At 41.8% G+C, this 16,926-nt stretch overlaps 1 protein-coding gene across 11 annotated transcripts in view; it reads left to right on the top strand.

Moving 5' to 3' along the window:
• TFDP2 (transcription factor Dp-2) overlaps positions 1–16,704 on the top strand; it is a 119,009-nt gene extending 102,305 nt beyond the window's left edge. For 9 of the 11 annotated variants that reach the window (XM_078071001.1, XM_078071005.1, XM_036096353.2 and 6 more), the window contains 4 exons: positions 1,863–2,014; positions 5,585–5,751; positions 9,804–9,909; positions 10,110–10,320. In XM_078071001.1, the coding sequence (XP_077927127.1) occupies positions 1,863–2,014; positions 5,585–5,751; positions 9,804–9,909; positions 10,110–10,293 (609 nt within the window). In that variant the 3' untranslated portion in view covers positions 10,294–10,320. Of the gene's footprint in view, positions 1–1,862; positions 2,015–5,584; positions 5,752–9,803; positions 9,910–10,109; positions 10,321–11,798 lie in introns of those variants that run through there. The other 2 variants (XM_078071025.1, XM_078071019.1) reach the window with 2 other exon arrangements.
• Positions 16,705–16,926: the final 222 nt, after the last annotated feature.

Genomic DNA, 16,926 nt, shown 5'->3' on the forward strand with positions numbered 1-16,926 from the left:
AGTAGATGATATCTATAGGTAATCCACATACCCTACTTTTAGCTATGTAACTGTCCCTACTAGCCCTTAAACCTTTTCCAGGGCTGCTAACGCATAGCAAAATGAATGTGTGAACCTGCCCTCTGTTCAGCCTCTGATATTGATGTTAATGAGCCTGGAAAAGAACAAAAGGCTGAAGGAACTCAAAGGGCAACAGAGGAAATCCATCCAAAACAAATAGGTGGTGATTTTTCTTTTTACTGTCTAAATAACATTATATATGTTATTACTGCTTTCTTCACCTGAAAAATCTGTGATGCTATTAAATGTACACAATATTGAATAGTGAGTCATACATATATAAGGACTCTTATTTATTACTGTTGATATTCCCTCCTCTGCTGAGGCCCAGCCATGGCACTAGGACTACAAAGCTAGGGCAAAGTATGAGAGCATCTCCTGAGATGCTTTTTCTAGTAGAAGGGAAGAGAATCTAGGCAGAAGTCTTCAAACATTTAATTCTTTTCCTCAGTTTTACAGTATCAATAGCGTATTTTTTTCAACATTAAGTAGATTAAGCAACGAATATAAAACAGCCAACATCCTTTACCAGCAGCAAATAATGACGTATAACTTAAGTAATGTTTGATAGTATTGATAGTGATAGTTTTTTGATAGTGGTGGATATTGATAGTGATTTTTGGACACACAGGGCTAGCATAAATTGGTATCCCTTCTGTTTTGTGCATTGTAGGAGTAAATGTTCACTTTCTAGGGATAGTCCCTAGTCATTTTAAGATAAAGATAATCTCAGTTAAACTTTTGTTAAGGCTCAGAACCTAAAATAAATAATCCTAGGATAAGATTGCTAAAACATAGAAAGTAACTGAAATTCATCACTACTGGGTGAGAAGATGGGACACGCCGATGAAAGGGAATGAGTGGATCTGACTTTAGGAGCTTTTAAAACCACTCTTGTTTCATGAGCAGATGAAAAAGTTGAATTGCATAGTCTTTCTAGCTATGGAATTCTTTGATACATTTACCTTATTAAAAGGGGGGGGTGGGCAGTCACTTCTTTGACTTGCAAATAATGGTTATAACTAAAAGTAGCAGCAAGATCCAGTAGACCTTGATCTAGCTTATAAGTGCTAAGCCTCAGTTTCTTGTCTGGAAGATGTTGGGTGGGGGGTGAGTCGGGCCAGATTCCAGCTGTGCCCTGAGGATGTGGGAATTCTGTGGAGGTACCCTAGGAACCTCACGGGTGAGGGAGGGCAGAGCCGCTGGGCTCTGGACTTCCTGCCCCCCTGCAGTCAGCCAGAGCAATGCTACTTTCATCTGTTTTATATAGTGTCCTATAGATTTCATTTGAAGAAAGGATTCTGTGGCTTTATAAAGTTTGCATATCCCTGAGCTCAACAATCTAAAAGGTGTATTTAACCCCAGACTCCCAAGAGTCTGTGTTAGATAAATGGAAAATATAAGTTCACTTGGTATCACTTTCTCCGTGTCACTCTAAGAAGAGTTGCAGGCGCTCCTGGGCTCTCGCAGATTTGTAAGATCCTGTGTCTATGGATGACGGAAGCCATAGGCCCCATTATTTACATTAGGATGATGTTAGACAACATGTTTTCCCTTGAAATGTGTCTGAGTTAGATCATTCTAATCTTTTTTCCTAAATGTTTCATTTTAATTAACTTATAGGTAGACGGCCTCTTTAATATCTCTAATTTCTAATAACTGTTAATACTATTTAATAGTATTTAAACTCTCTAATTTCTAATACTCTAATACTATTTCTTAAATGTATTTATTTTAATTCATTTAATTCCAACTCACTTATCCATATTAAATGACCATATTCTTTTTCTTGATCATTACAGCAAATCGCTTTCAAAAACCTGGTTCAGAGAAATCGGCAAAATGAACAGCAGAACCAGGGCCCTCCAGCTCTGAACTCCACCATTCAGCTGCCATTTATAATCATCAATACAAGCAGGAAAACAGTCATAGATTGCAGCATTTCCAGTGACAAGTGAGTGGAGAACTAGGGGAGGGCTGTAGGGCCGGCCTCCCGGGAACACATTCCTATCATTTGCAGCATAAAGAAGGGTGTCCTTCATTATCTGAGCCCTTCCGTCTGACCTCCCTGGGGTCTGGAAGACACCTTTGCAGACCTGGAGTGCTGCCATCTACTAGTGCATTCTTCATCACTCGCCCTCTCAGCCCCTTGTCTAGTGCCTGGCACTATACTGCCTGTCCTGCATGCACAGTGGAGCCTGGACCCCAGCCAGGGTGTGCGTGTGTGTGTGTGTGTGTGTGTGTGTGTGTACACGTATGTGGTAACCCTGGGCAAGTAACTGCCTTAAAGTAGACCATCAGTGAGGGCCTGGGACAAGATGGGTTTGCTGGTGATCCCCTTCCATAGTTTAGTGTGGAAATATTTTGGGTCAACATGTGGCATTAAGGCAATTGTTTCTTTGTTTTGCTATAAGTAAGGTGTGCTTCTATTTATTAATGAATGGATGTGAAAATGCTAGATGCATTCTCTGCTTTCTTATTTTCTTATTTATTTTATAGCTAGAAGTTTATACCTTTTGATCACCTTCACCCATTTTATCCACCTCCCACCTCCACCCCTGGCAACCAACAGTCTGTTCTCTGCATCTATGAGTTCATTTTTTTTTAGATTCCACATATAAGTGAAATCATACAGTATTTGTCTTTCTCTGATTTATTTCAATTAGCGTAATGCCCTCAAGGTCCACCCACGTTGTTGCAAATGTCAGAATTTCCTTTTTTTATGGCCAAATATTCCATTTATATACACACACACACACACACACACATTTTCTTTATCTGTTCATATGTCAGTGGACAGTCAGGTTGTTTTTGTATCTGTTGTAAATAATGCTACAGTGAACATGGGGATGCAGATATCTTTGTGAAATAGTGATTCTGTTTCCTTCAGATATATACCCACAAGTGAGATTGCTGGGTCTTATGGTAGTTTTATTTTAAAATTTTTGAGGAACTTCCATACTGTTTTCCATGGTGGCTATAACAATTTACATTCCCACCAACATTTTTTTTACATTTTAACTAAAGTTGATGATGATATTTATCATAACAAATGAAAAGTAGCAGTTTTAAAAATACTGCTAAGAATTAATTTGTAATTTATTTTACCCTTCATGAAAATAGTAGTGGTCTTCAGGCTGTGACCAGTGTCCTGAGATAGTTAAGGGAATAGGGTGTGGAGTGAGACAGACCCAAGTGTGGATTGTGGCTCCCCCATTTAGCTGCTTCGAAGCAGTTTTCTGAAGAACAAAAGATGATTCCAAGGCCTTAAATACCATGATGTCTTTAAAGGATCTGACCCAAGGCAAGCACTTTATAAATATTAGCTGCTGTTACAAGGAGTCAGCATATAATCTATTCACCAAATTGGGATTCATTTGAAAGCGAGAGAGGGCTCAGTAATGACATCAGTCCCACAGGCATAGTCCAAGACTATCCAGAGAGACTGGGACTTCTCGTCTCCTTAGAGCTACAGCATTGCCCTTGGGCTTGGCCTTCCCTTGTCTCTCCCACCGTTTTCTCAGGCTGTGTTGCTTCCCCTGTTTATCTTGATTGCATACAGAGATTATAGGTCAGTTAAGTAAGGTGCCAAAAGAAAAAGAAAAACAGTGAGCAGGGATTTCAAAAGTATTTGATAATTGAGACTATAGACACAATTAAGAATAGTATGAAGTCAGAAGATCCATTTTTCAGTCTGTCTTCTAGCTACATAGTTTCTTAACCTTTCTGAGATCTGGATGCTTCCTCCACAAAAGTAAGAATTACAGTATTTAACTTGCTGGTTTTCAAAAGTTATAGATCAGTTCTTAAAGGACCCAGCCCAGTGGTCAGCAAATGGTATGTGTCTGTATTATTAGTCACACAATTGCAAAATCTTCACAAAAACCTACATCTGCAGGGACTGTTAACATATCCTCATAAAACTGAGAATCCTAGAGAACGTTTAACATATTTTCAGGAGAGGGCGCCTGGGTGGCTCAGTTGGTTAAACATATTTTCAGGAGAAACAAACTTAGAATTCTAGTTTCTCTCTCCAGTTAACCTCTTGTTTTGTGAGGGATTATTAAATTCTCTTCATCACTTAGTCTTCTAAGTCTGAAAAAGAGTAGCAAGAGAATCTGGGAACCATTGGCCTATGGGAATTATGGATTCTGTTCATCCCAGCCTGGGGCCTGGTGAGGTTTTCATCGCTCGGTGGTTACTGACTCATGCCCTTTCCCAGCCCTCCTCTGAATAAAAGGAAGGAGGCTGTAAGCAGCTTGTAGAAGCTTGTTGTTCAAGGTAGGTCCTAAAGCCTTGTCTTTCAGTTACTTTAGTGATGCAATCTTTTCCCCTTAATTAGCCTGGAGGCCTTTTCACAATGGAGATTAAATTTACAGAACGATCTGCTTTTAACATATGCCAGGAATTATCCCTGTGACAGGCACACACTTCAGATTTTTTGTGGGGTTTTTTTTCCTGAAAATGTGTTAATGTCCTTTATTCCTAAACATGGCATTTCACTTTATTTTTTATTTATTTATTTATTTATTTAAGATTTTATTTATTTATTTGACAGGGAGAGACACAGCGAGACAGGGAACACAAGTAGGGGGAATGGGAGAGGGAGAAGCAGGCTGATGCAGGGCTCCATCCCAGGACCCTGGGATCATGACCTGAGGTTATTTCACTTTAAATTGTAATTTTTTCCCTGATCTAAGATCTAGCATGACTAATTTTACCTTCTCATGATTTTAATAAGAATTTCATGACAACATAAACCCACTACTGTGCCAGAACATTCCCCTGCACTCCGTCCCTGTAGGGTGAGGCCTGTGGGTGAAGGCGCCCCAGGGCCTAGCCTAGGAGTCAAAAGGACTGTGCTTTCCTATATTCACCTTTTTTGGGAAACATTGTACTGGGCAGCTGGGCATCCTGATTCAGTACTTTTCAAGAACATTTGGAAATGTGCTGTATATTTATGTGGCACTTTTTCCTTAAGTCATTTCACTTCTTAGGCTCTTAAGATAGGATTTGAGTTTTGGTTCATTTGTAAAAAGTCTCCCATTTATTGCTTATCTAAAGTATGCTATAGTTAGTACTTGATTCAGGAATATGAAATAAGCATCCAAAATGTTTTTTTTCCCCTCAAACCTTAATAGGCCAACTCATAGTAGGGATGTCGTATATTAAACTGAAAAGGCTTTCTTAATAATTTGTCTTTTGGTGACAAAGCTATAGACAACTTTGGAAAGTATTGGTTTTACACCAAAGTTGTCCCCTGTTTGTAACAGCTTAATGAGGGCTGAAGTTTATGGACTCCTATTATCTCATAGGAAAACTGTTTTAATTGGGAAAGTGGCTTATTTGAGATGTCACTCCCCTGAACACAGCTGAATGACCATTATGGCTCTAAACAGTAACAGTTTCTAGTACCATAGCTGAATGTAGGCCCTTATTCTTTTATGTAATGTACACAGTACAATACTGTGCAGCCCTCCCCTATCCCACTGAAACCCCATACTAACTTTGTTTTCTGATGCAGGTTTGAATATCTTTTTAATTTTGACAACACCTTTGAGATCCATGATGACATAGAAGTACTGAAGCGAATGGGAATGTCCTTTGGCCTGGAGTCAGGCAAATGCTCTCTGGAGGATCTGAAACTTGCTAAATCGCTGGTGCCAAAGGCGTTAGAAGGTTATATCACAGGTATGTTAACTAACACTTTCACATTCTGTGCCCTTTAAACATAACCATTCTCTTGAATTTCTTATTTATCATCACTTACTTTTCCTTAGAGATGCAAACGCAAATATAGTAAACTGGAAACAACGTATTGTTTAGTTTTACTTATTGCTGACCTTTATGTAAATGGAATCATAATGATATATTCTTCAGTGATATGAGTTTTTTCCACTCAACATGATCTTTTCATCCATCCACATGATTTAATGTAGCTGTAATTCATACATTTTTACTGCTGTATAGAACTCCATTATATGAATATATCACAGTTTATTTATTCATTTTACTGATGATAAACTTTTGAGTTTTGTTTCCAATTTCTTGATATTAAAAAACGGTGTTACTTTGACCATTCCTGTAACGACACCATAGTGCCCACGTGCTGGTGTGTGGCGTGAGATGGCTAGGTCACGGGTGCGGGCAGCTTCAGCTTCACTAGATGAGGCCAGGGCTTTTTTAATTTGATTTCACAAGTTACATTCTCAACCTGCAGGATGGAAGTGTTCTGTTTTCCCAATCAGGTGAAATGGTATCCTAATTTTTTTCAATTAAGATTTCATTCACATACCATAAAATTCACCATTTTATGGTACGTACAATTCAGTGGTACTTAGTATATTCACAAGGTTGTGAAATCATCACTCATGCTAAAGCATTTTTATCAGTTCAAAAAGAAACCCCATACACATTAGCAGTCACTCCCTATTACCCCATTCCTCCTAGCCCTAGGCAACCACTAATCTGCTTAGTCACTATGAATTTGTCCATTCTGGACATTTCCTATAGATGGAATCGTACACTGTGTAGCCTTCGTGGTGAACTTCTTTCACTTTGCATGATGTTTTCAAGGTTCATCCATGCTGTGGCATGTGTCAGTACTTCATCCCTTTTTATTGCCATTGTATGAATAATAGCACATTTCATCTATCCATTCATTAGTTGGTAGACATTTGGATTGTTTCCACTTTGGGGCTATTATGAATGATTCTTGTACATGTTTTTGTGTGATCGTAAGTTTTCACTTCTTTTGGTTGCATACCTAGTAGTGCAATTGCTGGGTCATGTGGCAACTCTATATTTAACATTTTGAGTAACTGCTAAACTATTTTCCAAAAGCATTTGTACCATTTTACAATCCTTCCAGCAGTGTATGAGGATTCCAGGTTGTCCACATCCTTCTCAGTACTTGTTATTGTCCATCCTTTTTATTATAGCTATCCTTGTAGACATGAGGTACTATTTTACTGTGGTTTTATTTTGCATTTTCCTAATGACTAATGGTGCTAAGCATCTTTTTATGTGCTTACTGGTCACTTACAGATCTTCCTTGCCCATTTTTGCATCAGGTTGTCTTTTTATTATGAGTTTTAAGAGTATACTGAGTATACTTGAAAACAAAAACAGTATGTTTTGCATGTTGTGTAATTCATATTTTTTTTTACTGATTCAGAAATCTTCTTTATGATTGTCCCAATTCCCAAGACTCTGGTATATTCTGTACATATAATTTGGAGGCATAAATAATGCTTTTTGCCTTTGCTTTTACCAGTTTCCTTCATTTATAAATATTACCACCTAGAATTTCACATCACTTTCTGAAGGCACTGTAATATTAGTTCTAAGGTATAGTAAATCAGGTATGAGCAAAGAGGTAGTTGTTTTTTTTTTTTTAAAGATTTTATTTTTAAGTAATCTCTACACCCAACGTGGGGCTCAAACTCACAACCCAGAGATCAAGAGTCTCATGTTCTACCAGTGAGCCAGCCAGGAGCCCCTCGTTCTTATTTTATTTTGCTTTATGGTTTTGGCCCTCTGGTCAAAACACAAGAGTTAGTTGATTGAGATTTGGTTTCTGTTGGATTTGGTTCTTAAACTGGCACCATCCACCAGCTGCAAGTGTGACCCCTTCTTCTTGCCCTTTAGCCAACTTGCCCCCATATCTTCACCCCCCACACCCCTATCTCCCCACTCTCTCCCAGAGCAGGCCCTGCTGTTTTATTAGCAGCCCAGTCATAGTGGCAGTCCAGCAGGGTCTGAATAAAAGGCTTGCTCAATAAATCACCAGAACCTTATTTTAGCTTATTCTCAGTGAAGAGGCTCAGGGCAATCAGGCAGGCTCTGTGGTTTTGATCTCTTTGTGACCTCATTTGCAGGCTGGGACATAGACTTTCTGGTTACTTTAAAAGAAGAAATGTGTGCCTTTAGTGTGCAAAGGGACAGAATGGCTCTTGAGTTAGATTGTGAGAACTATTGTGTGGATCTTATGATAATGTGAAAGAAATGTAGGCTTCTCAAAGCCATTGTGAAAAAGAAAATTTACTGTGTTATGCTCACAAACAAGTAAATAGCTGTGTTCTGACAGAAAGTTTCCATATATACTAATTAATATTCACCACAGGATTCTGGCTTTAATTTCATCTTGCACAGGCTTGTTCTTATTTAATGTAGTTAAAGTCTGCTATTCTTCTTAGAATTGAAGTTCTTTTTTTTTTTTCCACAGCTGCCTTAGCTAGCCTATAAAGAAAAAGGTTCACAAGGCCATTCCAAAATTAATGAAATCATTTAGTTTCCTTTTTTCCTTCATAGGAAGCTTCTCACTTGGTCAGACATTACCAGGATAGCAGAGTTATCAATTCTAGTACGTAGAGTTGTAGGGTTTTGGGGGGTTCTTTTTTTTTTTTTTTTTTTGCACAGTGATTACAAAACTATTTTGATTAACTATAATAAAGGCGCTTTACTAAATTGCACTTTCTGAGCGTATATTCAGTCTTATTTTGTAATGTAAGTCAAAGAATTTATAGGAATACATTTCTATCGTTTTTCACCACTTTTGTAAACTTGCTGTGAAAGAGACTATACTCATTCATTCAGTAACATTTAGATCTTACATGTTCCAGTCAGTGCCTTCCTTGAGCTAATATTCTAGATAATGAGACCAGTATGAAACTAATAAAGTTACAATAAGAATTTATCGGGGTTGTGATTGGAGAAATATGGTATATGCACAGAAAATAAGATTGCAAGGATATACACCCAAAATATTTTATGCAGACCTAAAACAGTAATGCGTGTCTCACCTTCATTAGAAATGTGACTGCCTATAACCTTTTAAAATAAGGGCTAGTTTGAGTTACAGAGCAAAGGATACCAGAAAAAAGAATGTATCTTTGATGAGTAATAGCACTGAGTTCACTGGGGGGCACGTGAAAAGGTGGTACAGTGGGAGTTTTAACAAAAATGTGTCTTATCCTCCTTACCTATTTCTTTCTTTTTTTCTTTTTTTAGAAGGTGGGGAAGGGGAGAGGGAGGAGAGAGGGAGAATCCAAAGCAGGCTCTATGCCCAGCTTGGAGCCTCCATCTCACAACCTTGAGATCACGACCTGAGCCGAAATCAAGAGTCGGTCAGATACTTAACCGACTGAGCCACCCAGGCGCCCCTGTCCTTCTTACCTATTTCTGATTTGACTTTCTTTTTTACCCACTCCTGGCTTCGGCTTTTAACACCAGTCAGAGTCTTTGGTGGTGAGGATAGCAGGTGTCCAGGAATAGTGCAGTGATCTCTGTACTCTCAGCTGCTCTCTTGAGGTCAAAAAAGAATGAGTCTGTGATTGGTTTAATTTGAATTCTTCCTCACTGTAGTCTACCTTCCCATATTTTTTTCCTGTTCTGATGTCCTAGAGATTTCGTTTTTCCAAGCCGAAAAAAATGTGGATTCTCCCCAGGGCAGGAGACTTACCTAGCTGTAATTTTTAAAAGATTTTTATTTATTTATTTGCGAGAGAGTGAGCACAAGCATGGGGAGCAGCAGAGGGAGAGGGAGAAGCAGGCTTCCCACGGAGCAGGGAGCCCGATGGAGGGCTCGATCCCAGGCCCCTGGGATCATGACCTGAGCTGAAGGCAGAGGCTTAACGACTGAGCCCCCAGGCGCCCCTCCCCTGGCTGTACGTAGATCAGGCTCACGCGCTTCCTTCAGCTTGTGGCACGCCGACATCTTCTGTTTCTGTTTCTCCCTATAGAGATCTCCACAGGACCTTCCTGGTTAAATCAGGGACTACTTTTGAACTCTACTCAATCAGTTTCAAATTTAGACCTGACCGCTGGTGCCACCTTGTCCCAATCAAGGTACGTATATTTTCAGGGTTAGAAAGAGAAGCGGTGAGGCCCTGAGCCCCTCCGCAGGTGTCAGTGCGGGTCTTTTCTGGAGCAGATTTGGGCAGAGCACCCCAGTGGCACCTCCTCCCCCATGTTTTTAGTCCTACATTTTGCAAAGCTTAAAACATTTGCCGCATTAATGAGCTTGTGTGTTTTTAATTATTTGCTAGTGTAAACCAAGGGTTGTGCTTGGATGCCGAAGTGGCCTTAGCAACCGGGCAGTTCCTTGCCCCAAACAGTCACCAGTCCAGCAGTGCGGCCTCTCACTGCTCTGAGTCGCGAGGCGAGACCCCCTGTTCGTTCAACGACGACGACGAGGAAGATGACGAGGAGGATTCCTCCTCCCCAGAATAAAGACAGGAGAAAACCCACGTTTTAATATTTGATGCTCATGTGTGTTTTTAGTGTGAGCTCTTGTTTTTGAAATGATTGCTTCAGTCTTTGCCTTTGTTTGCACTGTGTGTTCAGTGAAAACTAGGGAAACACAATAAGCAGATTACCTGAAGGCTGAGATGATTGAGATGAAAGTTAGCGTGAATGAAAACTCTGAACGACAGAGCCCTGGATCACACCGCAAACAAAGCGGTTTTCTGAGGTGATAGAGGGGACAGCCCCTAAAGAATTGGCAGCATGAATGAAGCTCATTTATCCTCCACGAGGTGGGATCTTTGTGTTCCCCCACACCCACGTAACCCTCCTTAGAATCAAGGTTGCTGTAGTGAGCGGCCCGTGACATCATGTTTGTCTGTCTCTCTTCCTCGGCTGGGCTGCTTTTTACAAGCAGGAGTGACCATGAAAGGATCCCAGGGGGATGAGTTGTACAGTGAGGGATGTAGTCGGCAATCCTTGAGGTCTAAGGAGCACAGATTGAACTGCTGAACTAGTTGAAAGTCTAGTTGAGGTGCTTGACGCATCAGCTGCCTTAGACGGCTTCTAGAAAGGAGCAAGCGCTAATTCTTAAGTACTTAAGTGACATTTAGAAAAATGTATAGTAAAACTGAAATGATCATTATTAGCCAATGCATTGGTGCATAGAATTTTCTAGGGCTACTTCTGGAAGCCAAAATAGAATAGCATTTCCACGTGCATTAAATACTTCGCCAGCACTGCCTTTGCCAGCATTCTAAATCTGGAGTTTTACAGAGAAGGAAATTGTATCTCTAGTTTTAATCAAAGCTATGCATTTCATATAGCTTTTCCATTTAAAACAAAACAAAGAAACAAATTCCTATGACCGAACTGCTTGCTTGGAGTTCCCTACAGTACTTGTATGATTTCACTCAGTGTGCAATTTGTGAAAATGAACCAAATGTCATTACTTTTGTCTTAAAAGAAAAGCCTATTTCAAGAATATGGACAGCAATGTTTTCCTGTACATGTCACCTTTTGTACATTTTCGTTAATCAAAATTACCGTATTGGGTTTATGCCTGGCTAAATTGCATTTCAAACTAACCCGATATTCAGTGTTTCACAGAAACAGGGAAAAATATTGACCACTCCAAACGATCGGATCTGTTTCATATCATGCGGTACACAGTATGTTGTTTCCTAGCCAAAGACACCACCGGAGCACTGCACTGGGGTGTTCACAGTCCCTTCTCCTCCGAACAGGGGAGCGTGGGGACATCTGTCAGCATGGCCAAACCCCAATCTAATTTCACAGTAAGGCCTTGAGAAGGAGCAAATAATAATGGAAAATAACTCTTTTGACTCGAATCATTTGGATTTGCCTCTAGATTAATCTAGCACCTTTGGGCCCAGCACTAACCTGGTCCCAGATCAGTGCTTTTCTAAATCCATGGGGGAAGTACAGATGCCTTCTGATGCCTTTTTAAAGTTCTTCCACTCTGCTTCCAGTGAGCCGGAGGTGAAAGATTTGGCTGACCTAAAATTTTTACTAAGGCCGTGAAAACGAATACACAAGAACACACAACTTTAACGTAAGTTCCTTTGAGACAACACTCATTCTGTCAGAAAGAAGCCATAGTGCAGACTCGGAGTGGTCAAGGGGGCAGGGAGGTTGAGGCAGTTCTTAGAGAATTCTGTCTCAGCCCAAGTTCTGGGGCACACCTCTGAGGCTGGGGGGATGGCAGGAGTCTGAAAGACCGCAGAGGCTGCAGCGGGGCCCTGAGGGCTTCCAAGACATTTCTGACTTGAAGATCATCAGCTACACAGTTGAGTAAAACTGAGTTTCCTCCCAAACTGCCACCTCCTTTACTAACTCCAACCTTCACCACCCACATCCCTGTACTTGAGGGGGGCCCAGCAGGGACCTGGAGAGGCCAAGGGCCACAGCTAGCTCTTTAGTCTTCAAAATATCTTTTACAGGTTCCAAGACCTGAACATCAGCATTTGTGCAGGTACATTAACCATAACCATTCCTCCACCAAATAGCAGAGTCCTTGCTGGAGCTCTTGGGACACCATCCCTTTCTCTATTCTCTCTCTCTCTCTCTGCTGCTATAGTGTTGTAAACTGATAAAATAGATTTGTTTTTTTAAAAGCAACCAAAGACTCTTAACATAATTGGTGCCCCATCACTGGCCATCTCAGCCATATGCGTGTGGTATTTGGTGGGAAATGGTCTCTGTCCCTCAGTAATGTGTTTGGCTTACTGCTGAGGACATCTGTTGGAGTCACACTGTGGTCACCAGTACATGTTGCTGGTATAAAACCTTATCTGAGCGGAAAACTAAGTTGAGATGTTTAGAAAGATTAATTCTTTTATTCTTATGTATCTCCCCTAAAGAGATTTTTTAAAAGTTCACCACTCAGTCACAATTCCATATAGAAGTCAAAGTAACAAAATGTTAGGAAATTATGGTTACAACATCCAGGATTCTTCATAGGCGTAGCCTGTGGGGTTACTTGCACACACGCATGTACACGTGAGTGCACACACACACACACCGCTCCCAGAAGGTGCTGGTCCCACTCTGCTTTTTGGGGAGTTCGAGAGGCCTTTTGCCTCCTCAAGGGTCAGTGCAGCTGTGACCCTTCCAAGTGCGTCGTGTCAGCCGGTCAGTAAATTCATGCTCCCTTTAGCACGTGCACAGGGGGCACCAGACCTGCCACGGCCGCCCCGCACGCACGCGGGGAGGGCACCCAGGCACCTGCCCGAGCTTCCCTTCGCCCTCCCCCCACCGTGAACCTGTCTCATCTACTTCATCCTTCCCTGTGCTGACAAGGGGATGAGAACAGCCCTAGTAAGTGCTGACGTGAATTGTGCCTTATGACCACGGAGGACGCTGTGGCGCGGGCAGGAAAGGGGGTGCTGACACGGTGACTCCTCACCTCAGCCGTGCACACTGGCCCTGGGCAACATGACAGGTGATGACCACATGTTTGGTTTCCCGCAATTTAATTCTTTATAGAAATGGTGGGGAGTTTCTGCCATTTTAGCAGGATGAAAGAGGAGAACTCCCCTCGTGGGCAAAATTTCCCTGCCATACTTGAAAAATAAAGCCAGGGTCGGTCCTCAAATGCAAGTTAGCTCCTACCAGATCATTAAGATGGTGATGTTTCACAAAGGCGTGGCTCCCTTTAGCCATGCAGACATCTGTCACTCGTGTTTGTTAAACCACAACTCTTGGCTGCTCGGGTCACAGAGACAGCAAAGTTGCTCCAAGTATAGATGTAACTTGGGCCCCGGGACAGTCAGAACATAGTGGCGTTGGGTGTTCTTGGGGGCAGGGTTACAAAGGAAGGGAGCTGGCAAAGCTGTTTCTCTCATAACCACACTCAGAGAGTTGGGGCGGGGGGGGCGGGTTGCCTGTTTAACTTGATCAGTGGTTCACTTTAAGGGCCCTTTAAATACCTATCCAGCTCCCTATCCTCAGGCATATGAAAGAAGTGTGTCTCCCCAACAAATCTGGGATGTAGGTATTAAGATTGTACCTCCTTAGTGGTAAGTACGGGGTGGGTGTTGGACAGTGAATGTGAAGATTTAATCTTCCAGTAGGTATTTGAGTGAATACAGAACAGAAAACATTGAGAATGATCAGTGCTAAGGGAAAAAAATGACAGGGTAATAAGACAGTGGGGGGAAAGGCAACTTTGGCTAGGGTGGCCAGGGAAGGCCCCCCTGAGAAAGTGACATTTGTCCTGGGTCAGACAATTGAAAGACTTGCCATACCACTCTGTCCCATAACATGCACTTGGAACTGCTACTAAATTCTAGTTTTAAGCATACATTTTGGAGTTTGTTAAGGAATTTGTAAGATTTAAAAGAAAAGTTTAGCTACCAGCAGTATCCATGAATCTAACTAACCCGTGACATTCTCATTATTAGCTTCATCACCTTGCAATGGAACCCATACCATAGAAAAGTAATCACTTTTCTAGGTGTTTTCTTCGAGTTTTTCAAATGGCTGGATACATAAAAATCTTTTTATATTAGATACATAAAAGATAGTCTTTTACTCTACATGTGGATTGGCCTTAGTGGAGCTAAAGACTCCCCCAGGATATTTTCACAAATAGGCCCCCCATTTTCATGACCCATGGCAGCGGTCCCTAGGCACTGCCGATCATAAATGTGTATTTATGGAAGACACAGGTGTGTGCCAGGGGCCTGCACCGGGCCATCTGCCTCAGGAGTGTGTCTCCCTGCCCTTCAAATCACAGTCGGCACAATGTTCAGTTAGTTTAACCTTCAGGGAAACCACATTATTACTCAAAAGGGAAAAAGCCTGATGTTTGCTTAAGATCTTACCTTTTTAAGAAAAATTTAAACACCCACATAAATAATAACATTTCTCAGGAATTAGCCTCTTCAAGGTATCTCTGAACAGTTACGCTTATGTAACCTTTGAGATCCAATTCCCCCACATACATCTACATTCACACTATGCTAAAGAAGAAAAAGTGGGGGACATGAAACTTCAACCCTCCAGTTATGCCCTGGGCATCTCTGACAAGTATGGAAGCTTAAATGGTAGCAGATGGCCATGCATGATAGTACTGGAGACAGCAGAAAGTGTATTTGTTTTTTATGTGCGTTCTGCACAGCTGTTCTCTCAGTCAAGGTAAAATCCTGTGTCATTCTTATACAAACTTTGCTTTATAAAAAGGGCTCTAGAATCCAATGCTATCTTGACCCTTGCTATTCCAGCAGACTGGACTTCGGGCCTCCCTGCTTAGAGCTGCTTTGGAAGCCAGTGTAGATGAAATAGGGGCAGGACTCACCCTTTCTCCACCAAGGGTCTCAGAATGGAAGGGACCATCTCTTCTGCCCCATTCATTGAGAAACAAGCCAAGAGCCTGACCTAACATCCCTTGGCCTGTCTGGCAGAGTCTGCACCACAACTCAGAACTTCTTCCTCCTGTGAGGGCCACATGGCCTCCTGAAAACCACACCCTCACCATAGTCCTTCCAAACCGCTTTGAATAAATATCAGTCCTCTGTCGCACCAAGTGCTTCACAGCTGAGGAGCAGAAGTGGGACTCCACTCATGAGTCCCCAACATGAGACTGTGGTGTCAGCTTTGGGCCTCTTTCAACCTGGAAGACCCCAGGTTTAGACCTCACACCTGGGAAGAAACTCATTCCTCCGTGAGCAAAGACCATCCTGCATGTTGGTCGTTGGCAGGAGGCTTGAGAGGTGGGGTTATCAGTGGATCCCTCTGTGCCACGTTAGCTTGTTTCTGTCCATGTCTGTCTCAACAAGGAAACTCCCCCAGACCATGTTTGCGGTTGAAAACCCTTTGTCACTTCAAACTCACCATGTTATCACTAAGCATACACCATCTTCCACATGCCAGGCATCACCTAGTAACAAATGGCCTGATGTTTTATTTTGCTTGTTCATCACTGGGGTCAGTGTTTTTTTCATACTACAGTTTGGAGACCCAGATACTTTTGTGCTAGAAGACTTCTCTGAGCACACTGCAGTTCTGTTCCTCCTAGTAGCACGATGGCAGGTTCCACCTTTTGTTAGCAACTGGCCAACCGCACTGGCCGGCCCCTCCGCAGGCCTGAGCTCGGAGGACCGCGGTTTGGTACTGTGAGTTCCTTGAGCTGTTTTGTTTACCACCACCACACTTGGCTTTGAGACAGAAGAGAGGCTGTGAGCCCAAATCACAAGTTTGTTCACCTTTTCATTTGGAGATGCTTTACTCTGATCATGTGCTGTTGGGTTTTATTTCCAGAAAATATAGGTCTGCTTTTTTTCTGCATGAAGGAAACATTGTGGTGCCACATGCTTTAAGCAGTTTAAACAAGAGAAGTAAGGGGAAGATGCAGACACCACATCTGACTTGCCTAATGTAGACTTGACTAGATCGAAGTACCTAACCTAATATGATGTATTATTTTATAGCATCTCAAACTTTGTAAATAAATACCGTTATTTTTATATGGAAATTTTATAGAAGAGCTATTTCTGTATACTTAATTATACCTGGATTTCCTGAGATGGCTTCCAATAGATAACAGACAAGTCCTAAGCAGTGTTCCTCTAAGGATGGTTCACAGACCACCTGCAGCAGAATTACGGAGCAGAGTTTTAAAATGTTGCATCCCTAGGACCCACCCCAGACACTCCAAAGCTCTGGCAGTGGGCCCCGGGAAGTTGTATTTTTAATAAACTCTGAGTGATGGTTTTTGTCCATTAAAGTGTATCTTTATCCATCCTGTAAGCTTAAAAGAAGGAAAGAAAAAACATCTGAGATGAGTGTTAAGTTGTGCTTGAGAAAAAAATGGATCAGACTATTCTATGATTTGAATGAGATGTACTATAGAAAAAATAAATAATTTAAATAATGTTGGTCTCTCATTCTTAGTGGGCTGATGGGGGGGTTAGAGGGTATTGTGGTACACTGCCCCACCCTCCCTCCTTTACGACCAGGACACTCCCTCCATGCTCTGTGTCCCCCCAGGAATTGCCCTCAGCAGAGAACTGCCTCTCCCGCAGCTGTGCCCACAAGCAGCCGGTGAGGGTACGAGAGCCCAGCTCCCCTCCCGCAATTTGGGGGTATCTGAAGTGC

This window comes from Halichoerus grypus, chromosome 1 (genome assembly GCF_964656455.1).
Source record: "Halichoerus grypus chromosome 1, mHalGry1.hap1.1, whole genome shotgun sequence".
Lineage (NCBI taxonomy): Eukaryota > Metazoa > Chordata > Mammalia > Carnivora > Phocidae > Halichoerus > Halichoerus grypus.